This window comes from Gopherus flavomarginatus, chromosome 1 (assembly GCF_025201925.1).
Source record: "Gopherus flavomarginatus isolate rGopFla2 chromosome 1, rGopFla2.mat.asm, whole genome shotgun sequence".
Lineage (NCBI taxonomy): Eukaryota > Metazoa > Chordata > Testudines > Testudinidae > Gopherus > Gopherus flavomarginatus.
The window spans coordinates 214540415-214563942 of NC_066617.1; the positions used below are offsets into that span (position 1 = coordinate 214540415).

Genomic DNA, 23528 nt, shown 5'->3' on the forward strand with positions numbered 1-23528 from the left:
TACAAGGCCAGCGCCGCCCTCCTTCCAGGCAGGCAGGGGCTTGACAACGCTCAGGCCCAGGGTCCAACCAGAGGTGCTGAAAGACCAGCTTAACCACCCGTATTTCAGATAAAACGCATGCTTGTTTGCCCACTTAAGCCAGGCCCTGCTGTTCCGCCTCGCTGCAGGGGAAGGCAAGGACGGGCCGCGCTCAGGGAGCTTGCAATGCTCACCAGCTCCCCGCTCCTTGGGGTGCCCGTGGCTCTGAGCGGCCCCCCGCCGGGCTGCGCTGCAGGGCGGAGCCGGGGGCAGGGCCAGCCGGGCCCCCACCTCCCCGGAAGGCGGCGCGGGCCATGGCGCTGGCGGAGCTGGCCGCGCGGCTGAACTGCGCCGAGTACAAGAACTGGGTGAAGGCCGGGCACTGCCTGCTGCTGCTGCGGGACGCCCTGCAGCGCTTCGCCGGGGAGCAGCTCCGCGCCTTCCACCGCCAGCTGCTCGCCCGCCTGCCGCCCCCAGGCCGCCTCTGCCGCAGCCGCTGCCTTCCCCGGGGCAGGCAGGTGAGAGCCGGGGCCCCCAGCGCGCTCGGGAGTTGAGGTTGCTCGTGCTGGGTTGCAGGTAGCGCCCAAGAGCTGGGGATCCATGGCGGGGAGCGGGTCCCTTACAACCCATCAGACCCTCCCCGCCGTTCAAGGGCGCTAGGCTCGGCCTGTGCACTTTGTTACCCCAGTGTGCAGCCAGCCTTCCCCGGCTCCCAGCTGCGGTTGGATGCGGTCCTGGAGACTTCCTCACACGGCAGGCTTTCATTAAAGATTAATCTTGAATTCCTGGAGACTCCAGGACACTCCTGCAAGGTTGGCAAGCCTGTGCCGCGTGCAGAGCACCAACCTTGCACTAGTCAGCATGGCCTGCTCTGGTGATGGCATTGTGCGTCTGGTGATAACAGAGTTTTCTTAAAAGCTCCGGTTCCTGCAGTGTGGGGATGATGAGAGATTCTGGACTGTCATTCGACAGAAGCTTGTAGCTCTCTTGTTGCAGAGAAAACCTTGAAAACATGATCTGAGAGCAGCCTGAAGGCTCGAGCACCAGCAGGCAACTATTCCGCCGCCCAGCATGTTACTTTTTAAAATGCTAATGATTTTTAGAGGGCTGATTCGGGAATTTTGAACACGTGGCATCAGCAGTGTTATGCATGGCACTACTGCTTAAATCAGCATCAACAAATAGAGAAACTGGACTGATTTTGGAAGGAGGTGTTGGAGTTTAGGAGCAGAGCACAGAGTTGTGAGCACTGTGTTGTGTTAGACCACTATCCTTTTCTCCTTGTCTATTTCACTCATTTTTTTGAGTAGCTTAGTTCTTAAAGGGGGAGGGGGGCTGCTTCTCTTTCAGCCCTAACTGCAACTCGACGTACGTGAGAGACCTCGCAGTTCTATCTGCACAATTCTGTTTACTTAAATCACCGACTACAGTCCCAGAAAGGCTGCAGGATTGGGCCCTCCCTGCTTCCTTCACATTGGGGTTCCTGATTGTTAGCCCAGAAAAGAAGTTCTAGGTGGGATGTTAGACAAGAAATTCAGAGATGGAGAAATTTCTTTGCTTTAGAATTCACAGTTTTATGGTCCATTATTATCCTAGCCATTCAATTTCTGAGTCCAATACTGGCTCAGCAGAGGGTGCTATGGGACTAACTGGATCTCTCTACCCTGCTCCTTCTGCAGCTTACTGTGCTCTATCTAGTCTACTAGGCACTTAACTGCCTAAAGCCTTGTTGACCCTTGTATTTGCTCTCAAACTCCTGTCTCTTTGCATGGCATACATAGCCGTTATACAGAGCTAGATATCTTTTTGTTGTTGTTTTGAAGATCAGTTGTGATTAGGGCTGTTGATTAATTACAGTTAATTTGTGATTAACTCAAAAAAAATTAATCGCTATAAAAATTATTGCGATCAATCACAGTTTTAATTGCACTGTTAAACAATAGAATACCAATTGAAATTAATTAAATATTTTGGATATTTTTCTACATTTTCAAATATATTGGTTTCAATTACAGCACAGAATACAAAGTGTCCAGTGTTCACTTTATATTTTTATCACAAATATTTTCACTATAAAAATGAAAGAAGAAATAATATTTTTCAATTCACAACATACAAGTACTGTAGTGCAATCTCTATTGTGAAAGTGCAATTTATAAATGTAGGGGTTTTTGTTACATAACTGCACTCAAAAACAAAACAATATAAAACTTTGGAGCCTACAAGTCTACTCAGTCCTACTTCTTGTTCTGCCAATTGCTAAGACAAACAAGTTGGTTTACATTTACAGGAGCTAATGCTGCCCGCTTCTTATATATGTCACCTGAAAGTGAGAACATGTGTTTGCATTGCATTTTTGTAGCCAGCATTGCAAGGTATTTACATGCCAGATATGCTAAACACTCATATGCCTCTTCATGCTTTGGCCATTGTTCCAGAGGACATGCTTCCATGCTGGTGATGGTTGTTAAATTTAATTAATGCATTATTTTTTTATGACTCAAGTCCTTAGAAGGGAATTGTATGTCTCCTGCTCTGTTTTACCCCCGTTCTGCCATATATTTCGTGTTATAGCAGTCTCGGATGATGACCCAGCACATGTTCATTTTAAGGACACTTTCACTGCAGATTTGACAAAACGCAAAGAAGGTACCAATGTGAGATTTCTAAAGACAGCTACAGCACTTGACCCAAAGTTTAAGAATCTGAAGTGCCTTCCAAAATCTGAGAGGGATGAGGTGTGGAGCATGCTTTCAGAAGTCTTAAAAGAGCAACACTCCGATGCAGAAACTACAGAACTAAACTACCAAAAAGAAAATCAACCTGCTGGTGGCATGAGAGTCAGATGATAAAAATGAACATGTGTCAGTCTACACTGCTTTTTTATCTAGCAGAACCCATCATCAGCATGGACACGTCCTCTGGAATGGGGGTTGACAGATGAAGGGGCATGTGAGTGTTTAGCATATCTGGCATGTAAATATGCTGTGAACACCAATTCTCACTTTCAGGTAACATTGTAAAAAAGAAGCAGGGAGCGTTATCTCGTGTAAATGCACTTGTTTGTCTGAGCGATTGGCTGAACAAGAAGTAGGACTGAGTGGACCTGTAGGCTCTAAACCAGGGGTCAGCAACCTTTCAGAAGTGGTGTGCTAAGTCTTCATTTATTTGCTGTAATTTAAGGTTTCACGTGCCAGTAATACATTTTGGATTTACAGGGGCCAGCGGATGGAATCTCAAACTGGCAGTCTGCTGAGCGAGGCCGGCAGCTGGGACTTGAGGCTGACAGCGGGCTGAGTGGCTCAGCCTGCTGCCGGTCTGGGGTTCCAGCCCCTGCCGGCCAGGATCCTGACCACCAGCCCCACTCAGCCTGCTGCTGGCCCAGGGTTCCGTCCATCCAGGCTGGCAGCGGAGACCCCAGGCAGGCAGCAGCATGCAACGATAAATCAGCTTGCATGCTGCCTTTGGCACACCTGCCATAGGTTACCGACCCCTGCTCTAAACTTTTACATTGTTCTGTTTTTGAATGCAGTTATTTTTTTGTACATAATTCTATGTTTTGTAAGTTCAACTTTCATGATGAAGAGATTTCATTACTGTACTTGTATTAGATTAATTGAAAAATACTATTTCTTTTATTTTTACTGTGCAAATATTTGTAATCAAAAATAAAGTGAGCATTGTACACTGTTTTGTGTTGTAATTCAAACCAATATATTTGAAAATGTAGAAAACATCCAAAAATATTTAAATAAATTGTATTCTATTATTGTTTAACAGTGCTATTAATCACGATTAATTTTTTTAATCACTTGACAGCCCTAGTTGTGATAAAATTTTTGTTTTTAGTTTCCAGGAAAGAGAAAGAGAAAGGTAAATACATTAGAACTTCAGAGTTATGAACTGACCAGTCAACTACACATCTCATTTGGAAGTGGAAGTACACAATCAGGCAGCAGCAGAGAAGACCTCTCCCACCAAAAAGCAAATACAGTACAGTACTGTGTTAAATGTAAACTACTAAAAAAATTGAGAGAGGAGCATTTTTCTTCTGCACAGTCAAGTTTCAAAGCTCTGTTAAGTCAATGTTCAGTTGTAAACTTTTGAAAGAATCACCATAATGTTTTGTTCAGAGTTACAGAACATGTCAGAGTTACGAACAATCTCCATTCCTGAGGTGTCTGTAACTCAGAGGGTCTACTGTAGTAAGTGTTAGTGCACACGAAAGTGAAGGTTTAATAGTACTGGCTAGGGTTGGGCATAGTGGAAGCTTCTCCCATGGCTTCTTTAGTACTCTTGTGAGGGAAAACTGATGCTTGTGCCAATCTATGTAGAGTAGTTTAATGTTGTGAAGAAAGCTTCCCTTAAGCACCATAATGAGATTCCTCATCTACCTTTCACTCATGTTAATTTATGGTAACGGTAACGTAGACGCATGAGCATTGTGTTAGATACCACTTGTGGATATTGTAATTATCTAAAAGCAAGCATTATCAACCCAGGAAATTCAGAGTTATGCTTAGATAAAAAAGAAGTCCAACAAAATTAAGGTATAGAAATGCAGTAAGGGCACCCAAACTAGCTTGACTGCTCTATAGTGACACCTTGAAGAAATTAAATAAATAAAATGTCTTTTAAAAATCTGTTTAGTCTCATCTGGAACTACGTTCTCAAATGCCTTAATCATGATTCTGTTGTTTTTATGATGGTGTCCGCATACTCCATTATTAAGCTCATAGGGCCAAAAAGGACTAAGGATGAATATTTTAAAGTACATCTCTACCCCGATATAACTCTGTCCTCGGGAGCCAAAAAATCTTACCACGTTATATCGAACTTGCTTTGATCTGCCGGAGTGTGCAGCCCCGCCCCCCTGGAGCGCTGCTTTACCGCGTTATATCCGAATTCGTGTTATATCGGGTCACGTTATATTGGGGTAGAAGTGTACCTATTTTAATTAATGGAAACTAATGAATGAGTTTACTTGTACATTCTCAGAAAACTCATTCTGTGCTCAGAGTAAATTTCATAGTCTTGTAGAGGATATACTGTGTTTTTCATACATAACAGAGTGGTTAAATTTCTGCGTTAAGTGCAAAATTAAATTCAACTTCAGCATGTGGAAGCATGACCTGTGACTCCATAATATCCAGTAATAATAATCACTATTGTTACATACCAGAAACAACATTGAGAGCTGGCAGTTCACTGATCCTCTCTGTTAGAGTACATTAAAAAAACAAACAAACCCTGTAACGTAATTCAAGATAACAAACATTCACTTTGGTGTTCTTCAGTGCCACCCACAATTATTTATTTGTGCAGCCCTATAAGAGTGCTGGGTACTATATTAGACCTACAAATAAAAGAAAGTTTCTGCCCTAGGGAGTTTACAGTCTAATTCACCTACACATTTAATCCCTCTGCCCTACAAAGTTAATGACAAAGGTGGAGGAGCGTTTGTATGTGCGTGCACATGGAGAATGAACAATCAGAATAGTTAAATTGGAATAAATTGTTATATGCTTTAGCTGTTAAGACATCCTTCCCAGTTGAAAATTCTCTAAGGATTCAACCATGCTCAGATATGTCTTTTTTTTATTAACCCTAATTTAAACTATAAGGAAAAAATGTGTAACTTCAAATTCTGCTGCTAAAGCATTCTTCTCTTTCACCACGGGGCTTGTCACGCAAGCCTCATTTGAGACATCTGGCTAGCATTGGCCTCAACCCTGGTTAGGAGAAGCTTCAAACTCATTTCCAGTTGAGTCCGGACTCTCATTGAATCCAGGTCTCTAGAGGTGAGAGGCTACTGCCCTAACCTACTGTATTTATTATACCTAAATTCTCAATTACGTCTCTTCATAACAGTTCAGCACACTGCATATGAGAATCTGTGCATTTGATCAAATTTCTGAATGAATGTTCCTTGAATCCTTTTTCTAGTGTCTGCTACAATGTAGTAGTAGTAGTAATTCTGTGCACTTTTTAAAGTGTAATTTAAAGAGTGCAAGTACTAAGGTAAATTACTTTGGTTTCTTTCCTGTTTTTTTTCTTTTTAGTTTCAGTCCAGCTGTTCACTGTGCACAGAGTGGAAAAAGGAGATTTTGAATCATCACACCAACAGGAATGGAGAAGTTCACTGGGGAAACTGTAAACCTTGGCTTTGGCCTTCCAACTCATGGGAACTTGCAAAGGTAACATAATTAAATTCATTGTTTAGAAGAATCACGCTTGGGGTCAGGTCATGTCCTCACTTTCATCCACGTTTGGTTCCATAATGAATTCAGTTTGGCTGGATAGGAGTCTGTCAGGGCAGGATTTGGACCTATGGTGCAAACCTGACCCTGTAGAAGACAATGGCAAAACTCCCATTGTCTTCAGTGGGGGCAGGGTTTCATCCCTGGAGAACAAACTTGCACATGTATTGTCCTTTTTTCTTGCTAAAGGACAAAAGGAAAGGTTTCAAGGGCTAACCTTGTGCTTTTCCATGACCTGAGTATCCAGGACACTACCCTTTTGGGCTTAACCAACGTGATTTCATTTTTATTTCATCCTGGATTTGAAAACACATTGACTAGGTTTAAATCCAAGCGAGTGTATAGCAATATTTCTTTGGGCTGAGCTAAGAAATACAATGAAAAGGTATTAGGAATAGTATTTGGTAATATTGACAGGGTTGTAAAGTTCAATGGTACCATGCAAAATTGTTGGCATTTCTGCTCTGCTTCCTGATTTGCTGAACATCCTCTAAAATAACCACTGACTGAAACATGGTCTGTAAAGTATTCAGTAATGTATCTAAATTCTCAATGGAATAAATACTTGTAGTCTCACAGATCTCTTTAGAAGTGAAGCTTGTGCATGAAAAGATGAAGTTCAATTTAACTTATTTGATTAAAAAAAGAATACCCCTTAAGAGTCGCAAAATAAGGCACAAACTTTGATACTAACTAGGCTACTTTCATCTGTCTGAACCAATGTGTTGGTGGTGGTGGTCTGTGCAGGCAGGCAGTTAACCCCGGGGTAAAGTCCCCATATAATCCTGGTGCTTCATTCTAGAGAATATTGTAGCTGGGTAGTGTTCCAGGAACAGGGGTGGTATGATGTGCTGGTATGCGTAAACAACAGTGCATCTGAAGTGAAAAGTAATAATTCTCCCCCCCCCACCCCCCAAAAAAAAACCCCTTCCTGGTTTTGTCTGCTATTGCAGATATGTGTATTTAAAATATCTTTTTCCCTTCACTCACTAATCTCCCACCCAAATGTCTGAACTTGCACAGCTCTGTGCTCCACTTGATGGGCTACGTCTGTTTGTCTGTAAGATGATAACTTTTCAGTGCCACATCAGATCAATTGCAAAATTTCAAGGAATGTTCTAGGCATTGGTGGGGAGAATATCCGTTTTTTTGGTGAAAATCACAAAAGCAGAAGGGTGAAATGGGGGACACATGATGCCCTGGCATCTGGTTAGCAGACCTAGCAACTTTAACCAGATCTGTTATGGTCTATTGCTGTGGTTCTCAACCTTTCCAAACTATTGTACCTCTTTCAGCAGTCTGATTTGTCTTGCGTACCCCAAGTTTCACCTCACTTAAAAAGTACAGCTTCAACCTCATTAACATTCTTGTACGCATCAGTAAATGACAAAAAATGCATGTCTAATACATTGCGTATCTGTACATCACATTATTATAAAATACAGTATATAGAGCAGTATAAACAAGTCGTATGAAATTTTAGTTTGTACTGACTTCACTAGTGCTTTTTATGTAGTCTGTTGTAAAACTAGGCAAATATCTAGATCAGTTTATGTACCCCCTGGAAGATCTCTGTGTACCCCCAGGAGTACACCTACCCCTCGTTGAGAACCATAGATCAAAGAACTGGTTGATGGCAGCCATTAACCCTTCTGTTATAACAATACCCCCACATCTCAGTTCTGCCCAATCTCTCAATACAGTTTAAGATGTTGACATCCAGAATGACTTGTCTCCTACCCCATGGAGGAGTGGGGGCAGGAACGATGGATTCTTCCTAAAAGTGATGGAGCTGCAAGGCCCTGCCCCCTCCGTGGCCCCTGGCCAAGCTGCAGCTGAGTTAGGGGGCCCAGGCCCCTCCATCTGGCTGGGGTGGGGACATAGGGTTGGGGCTGCTCTCAAGCCCTCTGACACAGGGCAGGTGGAGGGGTGGGTTCTCACAGCTGCCCAGGATCCCTGGGCCAGGCTCCAGCTCCTGACCTGGGGATGGGGCCTGGCGGGGAGAAGAGGAGGGACAGGGATCCAGACCGGTGGTGAAAAGTGGAAGACGTTCAAAAGTTGGAGGGCCATGGCGCCCTCTGTTCCGGTGCCCCTGAAGGGGAGGCACAGAGCAGCTGGTGGGGAGCAGGAGATTTGGATGCATAGATGGTGGGAGGGAACACAGAGCCCCTGGCATGAAGGAGAGAGTTGAGGTGCGGGGTGTCCCTGAAATAGAGGGGGATAGGAGGGGGGCACAAAAGAACTCATGCAGGGAATGGAGGGAAGAACTGAGCGGACAAGCTTTAAAGCAGGGGTTCTCAAACTGGGGGTCGGGACCCCTCAGGGGATCGCAGGGTTATTACGGGGGGGGCGGGGGCGGTCACGAGCTGTCAGCCTCCACCCCAAACCCCACTTTGCCTCCAGCATTTATAATGGTATTAAATATAATTAAAAGTGTTTTTAATTTATAAGGGGGGTCACACTCAGAGCCTTGCTATGTAAAAGGGGTCACCAGTAAAAAAAAGTTTGAGAACCACTGCTTTAAAGTGTGCAACTCCCTAGTGATGCAGGGAAGTCACGAGTGTGTATAACTATACAATATGTTACAGTGTTCATTTAGCATTGTGACTTCATTGCAGAATCAAATAACCAAGTAGGGAAAGATTTAAGGGTTGTGAAGGAAATAACCATTTGCTTGAGCACATTGTTAAATGGCAGATGTAGCAAGTGGAGTTGTAGAGATTGTGTTCTAGTTTATTGCATTTACTTTAGGCAATATCATTTTGAAACATTAACAGCGCTTATAGGCAGATAAGGAAATCACATATTTGTGTACTTCCTGAAACCAAAAATGACATTGATATCGTGCACTTTTGTTATGTAGGCTTATATGCCTCGTGGGCAGATGGATATTTCTGGACCAGAAAAGTGTGATGCAGCTGCTCTTCTAAACCTTCTCAACTTTTGTGATCACTTCAGTGGTATTGACCAGAAGAAAGTCAGAGAGGTAAAATCTCCCAGACTATTTCCAAGAACTATTTTTAATTAATATATATTCTGTAAAATACTGTAAATTGTGTGATAGGATGGTTATGACTATAATGTGGCAGTGCTGTTTTTCTTCATTCTCCTGTTTAGGTGATTAAGTGCCGCAATGAGTTAATGCATTCTTCAGAAATGAAAGTTTCTTCTTTATGGTTGGAAGAGTTTGGAAAGAAGATTCAGAATTTATTAAAGGAACTCCAGAATGTTCCAGAAGTTATGACAGCTAGTACAAGGATAGAAAAGGTAAAAGAAATAATTCTGGTCTGTAGTTTTTTATTATAAATTGTAAGTATAATCCAGTACATTAGAAATTTGCAAAGACTTTTAAAAGTCTGTGGAATTTCACTAGGGGTTTATATTTTTCTACTCTGTTTGTTTAAATGTCCAGTCTCATTGTACATTACAAAAAGAGTCAGATACCTTACGTCAATGGGACTGTTCATCATAGGAAGCACTACTCTTTAGTGTTTGCAGGTTCTGGGTCTATGGTAACTCACCACTGTAAATTAAATATTTGCGAGGCTGAGCGGGAACTGGCCAATTCTCAGAAACAGCCCTTTTCTACCAGATGTTTTGGCCCTGATCCTACTGTCCATCCAAGCTCTGTTTGGCGCAAAACCTGATGGGTAGCTGTATGCCACCTTTGAGCTTCCCCAGTCCCTGGGCTGCTGGGCCATTTGTTCCTCCAATGCAACCATCCATGCTCCTTCCTCCAATTTACCCTCCCTCTATGAGGTAGCTACACTAACCTGCTTGTCTCTTCATATTCATATACAGATCAGAGACTTATCTCACCCTCCCCTCTGTACTGAAGAGACAGCATCTTCCTAACTTGCCATTTGAATGCAATCCTTTATCTACTACTGTAAGCAAGAGAGCTGAGTCTGCCCCATCTATCTATCTTGTACCCAGTCTAGAAGAAATTTATCTATAATCCTTCTCCTGATGTTGGGTCAAGACCACACTACTTGCAGTGCAGATATCCCTCTTGACTCTGTCTTCTACACAAGTACGAGCTCCACACCCCAGAGTATCTCATTCTTCTACACATGCTCTTGTCCTACCTGTTTATATCTAGAGATCTTAGGGGAGTTGGCATGTCCGTCCAACTTATTACTACTTCCAACATTAAATGTTACAGCTGCTTTTCAGGTGTTTAAGAGGTTATATAGACCTGTATTTACTTTTATATGTGACTGCTGCACAATATGATGGGATGAGGGGATAAAACGAAAGGTTGTCTGTGCCACGTCACCTATTTGCCAACAGGTTTAAGCAGCAGTTGGGAAGTTGGTTTTAAGGGAGTATTCATTTGAGCAATTGGTCTGTGCAGAAAAGAACTGAAATTGATTGTGCTGCCTGATAAGTGGAAATGTTGGTAGGGTTTTCTGGGCTTAAGTCACTGTTGATATTGCTTGTTTTCTGTTACTAATCGGCAGAATAGAGTGGTTATATTAAAATAGGCTTTTGAGCCTGCGACCGCCTGAGAATTTTCTGCAGTATCCTGCATGAACTTTATAGAATTAAGCTACATGTTACTGAATTAGGCTTATTACCTTTGGGTCCACTGTATTAAAATGCAGTTGTGTATGTGCTGTTGTGGAATTATATGCACCTGCTCAGGCAGGAGGGGAATGCTAATGAAACTCCTCCCTTATCAGACCTTTGATGCTACCCCTTGGAGAGGTTGCAATATACTATTCAAACTAGATTCTCCAGGGACCAATAGGCAAAGAAAAGATTTTTTGATTGATAGCCTGGTTTTAAACTCTCACGTTCTTCTTCCTGATCCAGCAAATGGACAAGAAATCAGCAAGAAATCCTTTGGGGAAGTGTTAAAGGACTTATTAGCATGCATGTAGCTGCTTTTATTATTTTTAGTATGTTCTCTCGGCAGTGCTTTTACCTTAAGAATAAAGAAGACTTGCATAAAAAGAGCTGTGAGGTAACATACAACTGTTGACAATCACTCTTATCAGTCTCTGAAGAGAGGGCAAATAATTGTGCTTGGGCAGCTTGTCTCTGCTGGGAATAACATGGTGAAGACAGGGAACTGTGCAGCCTAGAAATATTCCGTTCTGACCAGGGTGAGACATCTGGCTCCACCCGAAAGGCAGTAGCTGGAACTGTAAGCCTGAAATGTGGGTGCTGTTGCTGGACCACACAGGGAACTACAGGTGCAGTTGCCCTCAACTGTGACAAAGCCCACTAAACAAGCTCTTGCAGAGACACTAGAGAGAACAAATTATTTTTCTTCCCTTCCCTGTAAGGGCTATAGGTAAACTCCAAAACTATCACCACAGAAAGCTGATAACTTCTGACACTCAGTAGGCAGTACCCCTAAATGTCCAAGAGATGCAGCCCTTGTCTGTCCTATGTCTTCGAACGGAGGCTATAGACTGAGAATGGTTCTGAGCTGTTTAATTACACAATACAGTGTAGTTTTCATAGATGCTTACTTTATACACATGATCACCAATCTCTACCAAAAGACACTTTTCTGTGAAAAAAAAAAAAAAGGGTGCAGAGAAAAGGGAATGAATGGGGTTAAAGAGCACGGTATAACGACCATCACACCAAGGGAGTTCAGCCTCTCATAGTGTGAACAATACCATGATGGACAGATTATTTCAGGGATCTCTTCTTCTCCCACTCTCCATCACATGGACCACCTCCCCATCTTTTTTCTGCTGCATAACACCCATGAGGCAACCACAGCAATTTATTACATGAAAAATAACAACAGGTGTATGGAAGTACGTGTTTGTTTCTGTCTTTGGAATGATAAATGCTTTGTACTTTTCAAAAAGAGTTACTCACATTCTCTTCTTTTCAGGGTTGCTTCATTTAACTCAAAGCAATTTAAATAATTGATTTTAATTTTGTTTTGCATTGCATATATACCTTTTAGTTATTTTCCTAAAGAAAGGTTAAGCCTCACTGATTGGAAACCATTAAAACATATTGATTTGCAACTAAATGCAGCCTTTGTACTAAGTGTGGTACATCTTTTTTGCTAATCGAGAACATATGCTATATTTATACACGTTTATTTAAGCAACTAAAGAGCTTAACATACATTTATTCAAATTCTTAACACTTACATTTTTTATTAGAAAATGGTGAATGGTGCATTTCTTATTTACTACATTGATTTTTTTACTTGACTTCTGTCAAGCATTATTTAGATACAAATTCAATTAAAAAGCATTTTGAGGGTTTTTTTTTGTTAAATAAAACTTAATTGTGCTGGATACATGAGAAGTTTATCAAAATATGTTTGCATTTAAAATGAACTGATTTATTAAACAAAGGAAGTATTATCTGTAGTTACTGAATTGAACTGATTGTTTCTGATCACCATGTCCTTCAAGATTTTAGAACTAGTACATCCCATCCTCACATCTAGCTTTTATTCATAGATTGAAAAAGGAAAACTAGCTTTTATGCTTTTTTCAACTCCCATCCCATTGTTTTCCTAACTTTGAATGAATTAATCATTGAACTGAATTAGGTGAATAATCTGAAATGAAAAAATATTCTCTGCACCTTTTTATTTTTTTAAAATCTGTAATTAATGTAAATTTTAAAAAATCTGATTTAAATAATGTTTTTCAAAATTATAGATTTTTATCTAGCCTGTTTCTTTTACTCCTCCTTTTGTCCTCCCCTCCCCATCCCTGTGCTGTTTCTCTTGATGGAATATGAGAGCCAGCACCATGTGGTCAGCCAGCTCTGTACAGACAGCTGTTTAAGAACACCTAAATTTGATTGCTTACATGTGTTGGAACAAATAAGCTGAAATCTTGAAATAACCATTTTATATGTACCTCCATATATTCTAAATCAGGGGTCGGCAACCTTTCAGAAGTGGTGTGCCAAGTCTTCATCTATTCACTCTAATTTAAGGTTTTGCGTGCCAGTAATACATTTTAACATTTTTAGAAGATCTCTTTCTGTAAGTCTATAATATATAACTAAACTATTGTTGTATGTAAAGTGAATAAGGTTTTAAAAATGTTTAAGAAGCTTCATTTAAAATTAAATTAAAACACAGAGCCCCCCGGACCAGTAGCCAGGACCCAGGCAACGTGAGTGCCACTGAAAATCAGCTTGCTTGCCGCCTTCGGCACGCGTGCCATAGGTTGCCTACCCCTGTTCTAAATTACGGAGCTAGTGTTCCATAGGTCAGTTTCATGTGCTTAGAGCACTAGACCTTTAACCTGGTGTCCAGCGCAATCAAGACATGACACCACAAGTGCTTGCTTTGTGGTGCTGGAGGTAAAAGTTAGCCTAAAATTCACTTTGTACAGTTATAGAAATGAGGAGATAGAAGTATTCAGGAGCAACACTGATAAAGATTATTGAAAAGTATTTAGATTCATTTAATCTGAACTCATTGCATAGCTTGAGTACTTTGTTATGCTACTGAAACCACAAAATGAAGGGCTGCTCTATTACAGTAGCATTAACTGGAGCTCTCTGTAATACCAGAAAAAGTGCCTTTTTAAATTTAATCACTTATTTTATTTTCCTCTTATAAACCAAACAGCTTCTGTCATCGGATTGGACTGTTTATATACCAGGGGAAGAAGATCAGCCAGATGGATTGGAAGGAGAAACAGAAGTTTGCATGAGTGGGAGCCAAATAAGTGAAATAGAGATGGAATTAATAAAGGAAAGACTGAAAGAGATCTATTTTCTGGTAGAAGAGCAGGAGATGCTGTCTAAAGAGGTACTTTTAAAAGTTTAAAAAGGAAGACTTAATGTATTAGTCAGATATTTAAAGGAAAGCAGTTAATGGCTCATTCTGGGTAATGAACAGGATTCCTCTTTTGCATTTAAACCAATATTTACTGGAAAAGGCCTAGCCAAATGAAGGCAAACTTACAGTTTACCATATAGTAAACTTGAAATTCCTCCAGGAGCATGAGATGTTCCAAAAACCTCCCACTTTAGTACTAACTACATCTAGGCAGTTTGACACTGAGATATGGAATGGAATGTGACTGCCTGCTGAGAGCACCTTTCCAGGCACTCCTAAACTTCAGCATTGAAGACTGGCTAGTTGAGGTACAGAAGATGCTTGAAAATGTGAATATTGTATACAACATACATTGAATTTCTGTGATTTAACATGGCAATAATCTGTGCACAAGATCCCTGATATGCATGTGTTTATATAGTCTGCTTTTCAAGATGTTCTTGTCCTCTTTTGCTATAGTTATGTAACTCCCTTTAGCATTAATAGTAGTTACATATTTGCACCTAGACTAGAACAGTTCCCTTAAGCAAGCAAGGTATCTTTGCTGAATTTTCCCCTGCACATTCTTTATTTTTCTTTAAACCTTTGTCCTAAAATTAATGGTGGTATGTCTGAGTTATCAGAATTTCTAAAGGTGCATTTTTAAAAAAATAACTTGTGAAGGTTTTTAGCACAAACTTCTAATTGTCTTAAAACCTGCTTCTGCATATGTAGCTGAAGGAAACACTGTTGGGAATTTTAATTTAAAAAAAGTTTTTTGTTTTAAAACAACATTTTTACAGAACCTAAAATTTATTTTTTTTATTCCAATGAAAATTAGTTTTTTAAAATAGAAACATCTCCCTCCCATGTTTGCAAACATGAGCATTGTATTAGCTAACAGAAACAAAATGAAACTGACTAGTCAGTTTTCCTTGTTGTACGTGTAAAAAATCAGAGAGCAAACACCACAAAAGGAGAAAAGTAAACTAGGTTCAAATTATTTTGCTTTTAATACTTTGACCTTTTGTTAGTAGCAGAGGTAAGGGAAGACTTTTTGTAGTATTTTTTTAAAGTCTTACCTTGACAGTATTTCTGTGAATTTTTAAATCTCTCCTCTATTTAAGTTACAAGAAAATTTAAAATATGTAACCTTGAGCTCAACATAAGGCTTTGCACGAGCATGCCGAAGCTGTGACAAAGTCTGTAGATCCTCTCTGGGGACTGGCAGAAAAAGGGTTAACACTGACTCTAGTCAAGACTACAGGAGCTTGCTGTTAACCCTAGAAATTGTCAGAGTAACCAGACTGGGCCAGCTGCTATGTATTAATTTCCCAGGATACTAATAAGAGTATCCTGGGAAGATAAGAGGTACTCCCAGGTGCTGTTGAGTGCCACGGACCAGGAGCAAAACCTTCCTTGGAGGCGAAGAGAAGAGGAACATGCGATCTAAAAAGCCCTTTCTTGTTTTAAAACAAGACTGAAACCATGGCTGCACAGAGCCTTTTTGAGCTCCAAGTAAGCCTTGACTGGAGGGAGGATTGTTTACTTTTTACAAGGCTCTGAACCCAGGCTGAAAGGATTTTTTTTTTCCCTCAGTTTAAATTCTGTGGGAAGGTATTAAAATAAACAAGTAAAATACTTCCTACGGCCTGGACAAACCTGGTTGAACCCATCTGGTGGTCTGTGAGAGCTTGTGATACTGTCTCAAATTTAATCTGACTTGTCACAATAAAGACAAAAGCTATAAACGGGTTTGATTATTCTAGGGATAGAACCAGACTTGTTGGGTGTCTTTTCAATTTTTTTCTAAGCACCTCTACATCCTTCTTGCATCTTCAAGTAACCTGGAAAGAACCTAAAGTGAAACCTTGAGCAAAAAGCATTCTTAAAGTAAGTGAAACTTTGGCCCTGAAATCTAGACGCTGTCCAATGTGTATGTAATTTCTAGCATCTTTTTTTTTTTTTTTCTTCAGTGTCTTCCATGAAAAGTATGTTGTCTGGATCTCCTTTTTCTGTTGTAGGAAATACCACCCCTTTTCAACAGTCTCAGTTGTTATTTACACAGCAATTCCTCCCCCTCATTCTGGGAAATGTGATCAATCTGTACATGGCTCATTCTCTTCCTCCACTGTAAATTAGGAAGTTAAACAAATGTTTAACAAACTTGGCATTTCTTTATCCTCAGTCTTCCATTCTCATTGACATCTTTTATTGAACAAACTCAATTTTACCTTTTGCAAGTGTTTTTGAAGAACTGTTGTTGTTGCTAGTGAAAATATTCTCTGCAGTTGAGTATTCCTCTTGGAAAAATGCCCTCAGGTTGGCTTTCCTTTATGTTTCGGTAAAAAACAAAATTGTTTACTAAAGTATGTAGCATGCACAATTCTCGTATAAATTGAGTGCTTCTCACCCCCACAAGCATGCATGATATGCTTAGCATCTGTAAGAAAACATTTTAAAAAGAGGGAAAGACTTTTGCCCTTTCCTGATCATTTCCATGTCCCACGTTTCATATTTATTCCCCACTTCTGCTGTGCTCCCAAAGCTGAGTCAAGAATATCCCTTCTATACTGGTGCCATATTTTCAAATTCATCTCTTTTTGGTCTAGGTGTTTTCCAACTCTCATTTTCCTTTCCACTTTGAGAGAGATCCTTTCATGGTCACCACCTTCCCCTCCTCCTCCAGTCACCAAATATTTGATTGCGCAGGTTGAAATTTTGACACTATTGGTGGTCCACAGACATAGTCTGAGAACCTTTGTCCTAGTCAACATTTTCCTCCAATAATCAGCTGCTTCTAACTTTTAAAAATTTAGTTCTCTTCGTGTACGCCAGATTAAAAACATTCTTGTCGGGTTAAGATGAGGATTTTTACAAGAACCTCACCTTTTCAAATAAAAAATGCTAAACAATAGTCTAAATTTAAAAAAAAAATCCTTCACCATGATGTTATATTTTAAAGTTGCATGCAGTGCAAAGATGTGGCCATCACAGTGCTGTAATTTGGCTTCATTGCATGTGTGGTCTCTGAGTTGGGAATTGCTTTTCCCAGGCCCTTTTTGCTGCATGCTCAGAGTTTCCCAGAGCTGCAGTTGCTTGTACCATCTGAAAAGATCTCTTCGGGGATGAGCTGCCTCCTGTAGTCTCCATCTGAGAGCAGGGAAGACTTGATTACCGAAGACTGCAAGTGGCTTTTCCGCTCACATCATCAGACGATGAAGGGGGGGAACCTGCCAAATATTGGGAATATTTTTTTCAATTGAAATTGCAAATCGGCCAATGTCTTACAAATAAACTTAACGAACTCATTTCACCCTCACTTTTAAAAAAGAGAGTTTAGATAGCCTTCAGTCTTTGCATTGAATTTTCTTGCTTGTGGGGAGAGGAGAAATGAACTGGGAATATACATTCAAATACATGTAGCATGTGCTAGAACACACAGAGATGAGTCCGGATGAATTAAGGTTACTGTAACAACCATAAGCTATAACTTTCTTGCTCTTTGTTAGAGTCACTGCACTTTAATCGTAGATTAATATTCTGTTATAGTTTAAAGTCTGAGACAATAGAATCATAGAACTGGAAGGAACCTCGAGAGGTCATCTAGTCCAGTCCCCTGCACTCAAGGCAGGGCTAAGTATTATCTAAATGTAAAATGTACGGTGCATGTGCCATAACAGGTTTGGTAAGATGTACAGTGGATTTGTTTTGCTGTGAAGCTGTTTGGACTTCAGAGGCAGGTTTACAGTCCAATCTTCCATCAACAATTACCTGCCTTTGTCAGATTTTTATCTGCTTACGTGATAAAAATCCTTCGTCCACAGGGTTAGTCCGAACAAGCCCTTTACATGGACCAGTATCTTAAAGATGATCTATCGTACCTGAGTTTAAATTCTTCTCACTGAGAATTATTTGGCAACCTGCCCTCAGCTTCATGTGTTTCCCACACTCTCTGTCCTCGTTTTGCTGAAGCTACACTCCCACTCATCAGCTTTTGCTCTAAAAGAAGATTAAAGCAAATTAGCTCTTAAAATACATAGAGACAAGATGGGTGAGGTAATATCTTCTATTAGTGAGAGACACAAGCTTTCCAGCTTACATGGAGTTCTTCAGGTCATCTCTGTATAAGCTCAAAAGCTTGTCTCTCACCAACAGAAGTTGGTCCAATAAAAGATATTACCTCACCCACCTTGTCTTTCTAATGTCCTTGAATTGACACAGCTACAACACTGCATATTTAAAATAAATGAGAGTCTAATAGCAGGCCTCTATATTTCTGGCCAGAAAATGCAGCAATCCTAAACAAGCCAACAAAAAAGCCTTTTTATAATTAGAGGATGTGGAAATTATATGCCCAAGAGCAAATATTGAGGAAGTATGATAGTTGAAGAAGCTTATATTTTAATGATTTGGCTCCATTAAGAGATGTTTTTTGTTTTTTTGTTGCTGCTGTAGAACTTAAATAGGATACAGATGACAAAGAACTTCTTAAAGGACAGCGGTGATCTCCAAATAAGTCTTCAGGCAGATGTGCAGAGGCTAGAAGGCCTTGAAAAAGAGGGGTACAACCAAAGAAGATCTATGAAAGAGACCATGAAAGAATATCCTGATCAGGAGGAAGATGAAGGCAAGTTTACTCATTTAGGAAATGTGCTTTTCCTCTCTCTTAAGCTGTCTTGGATGTTAGAAGCAAAAATTGGTAAAGGAGTTTGAGGAAAAGAGTACTGTCATGTAGAATAATTCTCTTTATCAGGGTGTGTTGCTTTGACACACATGCTTTAGTGGGGCATCTCCCAGGGAACTATTTAGGCTATGATAATGAATGGCAGTGACTACTGCACAGTGTTAGTGAAACTTTTGTTTAATAGAGACACGTTTTGTCAGGGCCATCAATTGTAGTATTTCAGCAGTTGTGGAATTGTTAAGATTCAGTTGTCTTTACAGAAATGATCAAATACAGGTTAAAAGAAGGAATAAAGAGATAATCTGCGTGAGGATTTGTTTCACAGATTGGGAACCACCAGGTTAAAAAGCATAAAAAATACTGATGTAAGAAACAAGTGCAACACTTGATTAGAGGAAGATTCACTGATGTTTTGTTTTGTTTTTTTGTTTAAATATAGGTTGTTCGTTAAAGAAAATGAAGTGTATTCCCAAAGAACAACTTTTGTGAAAATGCCAGTGACTGTATTTTGAAGAGAAGTTCCTGTAAGTAATTGACAAGTAGTCTGTCTTTCACTGCATGAGGGTATGCCCAGCCTCTTCAGTGGCTTGGAAAACAAACTTAAAGAGTGAATTGTCATGAGATGCCTTTCTAAAATTTCAAAACTTCCTGTTGCGGTTTGATGATTTTGTTTCTTGGAAGAATGTCATGTACTCCGTCCGTCCCTTCCTCCCACCCCACCGCCTCCTTTTTCAATTTAAAGAATGTGGAGAAACATAGCTAGAGCCAGGAAATAAACTGTAGGTTTGAAGGACTTGATCTTGCAAGGGTATGGAAGGCTGAGAGAAGGCAGTACTGAACCACTGGGGCTTTGTTGTTGTTGAGCCATTAAGGCAATTAAACTGAATGGAATGGATGTTGGGCAGCAAAAATACAGTCCCTAGCATATGCCATGAGGCCTCGAGCAGCTGGCTGTAAGAGAGAGAGTTTAATTTGTTTCTGTGTCTGGGCCTCATAATACCCTCTGTTCTCAGTTTAACATTGGCTTCTCAGTCACTTTGGTGTAAAGCAGCAATACTTAAGGGTGGCAGCAAAACCATCTTAAAATAATTAAAATGCCCACTGTACAACAGATTTACACTGTTCCCTGACCACGTCCTGTCTTGACTCATGGCATGGTCATTTTTCCCATTCATGAGCACTCATTGCAACATGAGCGTAGAGGTTTGCTCATGTGATTCAAAACTGCGTACATCTCTCAGTACCACGTGCAGACTGCTGCACAGTTCTTGAGAAAATGCTTATCACCAATGCTTTAATTATCCATGTTTCTTTCAGTAGTGCTTTTCATGGTCAAGTCCTATGTAGTTGCTTAACCCTGAGAACAGTGCATTCAGGATTTCTGCTAAATTTGCAGCTGTCAGAATCCTGTAGTCCCAATTTTAATGGAACAAAGTCCTGGCTTTATGTGCCTTTTTTGTAAAGAATTTTTTGCAAGCACAATAAAACATTCAAAAAAATAAATTTTTAGTTATGCCAACAGATGGTGCATTTAGTACTGTCAAAGCATAGTTTTGTTAGATAATTTGAGATTATTAATCCCAGTTTTTCCCACTAAGAGCAAAAACATTGCAAGTGAGGGACACTGTCAACTAAAATAATCATACATTTATCATAGAACATTTAAAATCAGTGACCTTTCAGAATACTGAAACTGATGTAATTTAAAAAAAAACACAGGCACTTAAACCTTTGTGTTTGCTTTTTTCAGTTTTATTTTTTTTTCTCTTTAACATAATGGAGATCAGCAAGGTCAGTTTCAATTTTGTGCAGTCCATATTACAGTATTTCAGTTTCTTAGTGCTACATTATTGTTGTTGTTTGTTGTTTTCAGACACTATTTTTACTTAAATGTTCCCGGCAACTATTTTCATTAGACTTCATTTTTTAATGGAAACATTTCTATTAGTCTTAAGTTTTATAAAACCTCATTTTTACAAAATGTGAATGTTAAGGTACATTTGCTTTCCAGTACCCTCTAAAGGGTTGACAGCAACATGAATGTATTTAATCTCTTGAGATCTACCATTTCTTTTTAATAAAGACTTTGCAATCAATAAAAGGAATAAAATTCATATATTATGAATGTATAATGTTAATATTTGTGTCTCCTCTCCTCAGATTCATTGTTTTTGTTGTTTTTATGTATATATTTGTCCCTTTTTCATGGCCTAGAAAAGTCTTCTTTCTTTCAAGTTTCTGACTGGGCAACTGCTTTTGGGTGTTGCTGGAATTCACCAGCCTGCCTGTTGTTAGAATAGTGGAACAGGTGTATGGGAAGTGAGCAGATGATACTTTTTTGCATTTACTCTTAAGGAGGTGGCCTAGCTTCACCTCCCTGGAGGTTCCCAGAAGCCAGTGATATTCCTTATTACTATAGTTTACACTATAATAACTAATATTTTGAAAATCTGACACTGTGTTGAGTATTGGCTACAGCAATTATTAGAGGTGTTCACTTTAGAAAAGGGTCTGATCATGCCCCCAGTAAAGTCAATGGAAGTTTAGCTATGGAGATAAATAGAAGAAGAATCTAGCTCCCAATTGCAGTTCGAAGTTTGAGAACAATTGACACATTTTATTTTTTTTTACTGTTGCAGAGAACAAGGATGACAGAAATAGATTTCTAGGATTTGAGATAGTTGTCTGAGCAGTTTAAAGGGTTTTGAGGCTCAATGCTGAAGTTCTCCATTAGCAAGGTTTTTGATTGACGATGTCCTGGGCTTACTTGCTTCCCGGTATGATGTAGTAATAGTTGTCTGTCAGTTCAGCAGTGGTCTAAATACTGTAATAAATTATACAAGTATAGTAATGGACTCCTTTGTTCTGTCAGTTATTCTCGCAAATGACTTTGACTCCAGCATTATAAGTGACTACTAACAGAGAGGGGCTTACCACGTAAATAGAAATATATTGGCACTGAGGCCTTTCAATAGGCAGTAACCTCTTAACAAAATACAGTACTTAAATTGCTTTTTTTATGAAGCATATAACATTTACAAAATACGTTTTGCCAGAGCACTAACCAAGAAATGTATTCATTTCCAGTAACATGACATTCAATGGAGTGAAAAACCATCCTTGTGATGAATTGTATTTTAACAAGAAGAAATCCTGACGCATCAAAATCCAGTGGCGAGAATTCAAAAAAGTTCTCATTCTTTTCAGATTCCGTTTATTGCTTAAATTACCGAAAAGCCAAGGAGAGGATATTCCCCATCCCTAAACCTAGGGTCTGATGCAAAGGCATCAAATACCCACCTTTCTTTATAGAATTATGGGGCCCGTGTGGGTGTTCAGAGTTTATAGATGCTAAGATTTCATGTAACAACAACAAAAAGATTCATATTTCTTCATAGTTGTGATGAAGAACATCCATGTGATAGAGTAACCTGCTACAGTATTTTTTTAAGACTGCAGAGAGCCTGAAAGAGTGACTCAGACGTGTGACCTTCCTACTCCCCATTTAACTCATTGGGGGTTAAAACCAAATTGATTACATTTAGATATCATCGTTCACTTTCATATCTGAAGAGCTTAGTGGATGGGCAAGAGGTGTGAACTGATGCTGCAGGGAAGGAAGTGAAGAGAGAAGAAAAGAGAGACAGACGTAGGAGGCGGAGGAGGAAAAACTGAGAAGGATGAAGAATGAAAAGTAATGAAGGACATAAACAGCACTGCTCCTGTGGGTGGGTGTATTTTCCTACTGTGTGACGTGGATGTGACTATAAGATACTAAACGAATAACTAAGCTAAACTTTTATTTATTTAGTACATAAGGGTTGTATTCTACCCTTGGTTTTGTACACACCCTACTCACTGGATGAATTGAGTATCTTTTCATAAATGTATGAACCATAATTAAAAATAAAACATGGCCTCCTGTGATTGAGTTTGACATCCCTGTGCACTTTGACTGTGCTTATGCAGTGTTCTGGAGTATTACCATGAAAATCAGCAGGAAGTAAGTGATGTGTTGAGCCTGGTGATCCTAGGTTACAAGATAGCTCTGGCAAGGCTGGTTGCTTTAGAATCCATCATTGTGCCCGAATCTTGAGATTCTGAACCAGTAGGATGGTTCCCTTTATCCTCTGGTCTTGTAGCTGATGTATGTCCATGTGTCGTCATCATCATCAGGAGAGTCCTGATGTTCAGAAAGTTGTCATTAGCCAGCATTTGAGCATAGATGTACCCTAGCTGTGTCATCCCCACTATTCCTCCATCTGTCCCAGAAGAGTTTTCCTGATGATTTATCTCAAATTGGTCTAAAAGATTCTTCTTCCTTAAGCTGCTTTTCCAAGCCAGGTTCAGAGCCCTGTTTATCAGTGTCTAGTTAAGGCATAAGGTGGAGAGCATGCGCTGGAGAGAATCACTCCCTGGGCCATTGTAAAAATTGATTGATCTCACCAGAGGCTGTCTATAAAAGATATGGGGGAATGTCTGCAGGAACATTATGTGAGTCTCTTGATTCTGGTAAGGAATGAGCCTATAGCAGCAGCCAGTGTCTCTGCTCTCTTTATAATAAGAGAGCATTGTTGCACAGAACTTCCACACCATATATCCCCTCATCTGTCTTGCGAGAAGCACAACACAGAAATCTGTGTAGCCAAGGTAATTTAACAACTGAATCCTTCACAGAATCCACGCTGTTCCTCAGCATGACAAATGTAACGATTTTCAGGAGTCATAAAGGAATGCCTTGAAACCCAGTGTAGTATCAATGTCCTGTGGAGCCCCACTCATGGGCCTTTCCCCA

General features: G+C 40.1%; 1 protein-coding gene across 1 annotated transcript; it reads left to right on the plus strand.

The window, feature by feature from the left end:
• The first annotated feature begins 318 nt into the window (after positions 1-318).
• Positions 319-22664, plus strand: C1HXorf38 (chromosome 1 CXorf38 homolog). Its single transcript, XM_050936699.1, has 8 exons — positions 319-536; positions 6081-6215; positions 9142-9264; positions 9396-9545; positions 13855-14037; positions 18505-18676; positions 19173-19257; positions 21821-22664. The coding sequence occupies exons 1-7, from the start codon at positions 333-335 to the stop codon at positions 19220-19222; spliced, it is 1017 nt and encodes a 338-aa protein (XP_050792656.1). The 5' UTR covers positions 319-332; the 3' UTR covers positions 19223-19257; positions 21821-22664.
• Positions 22665-23528: the final 864 nt, after the last annotated feature.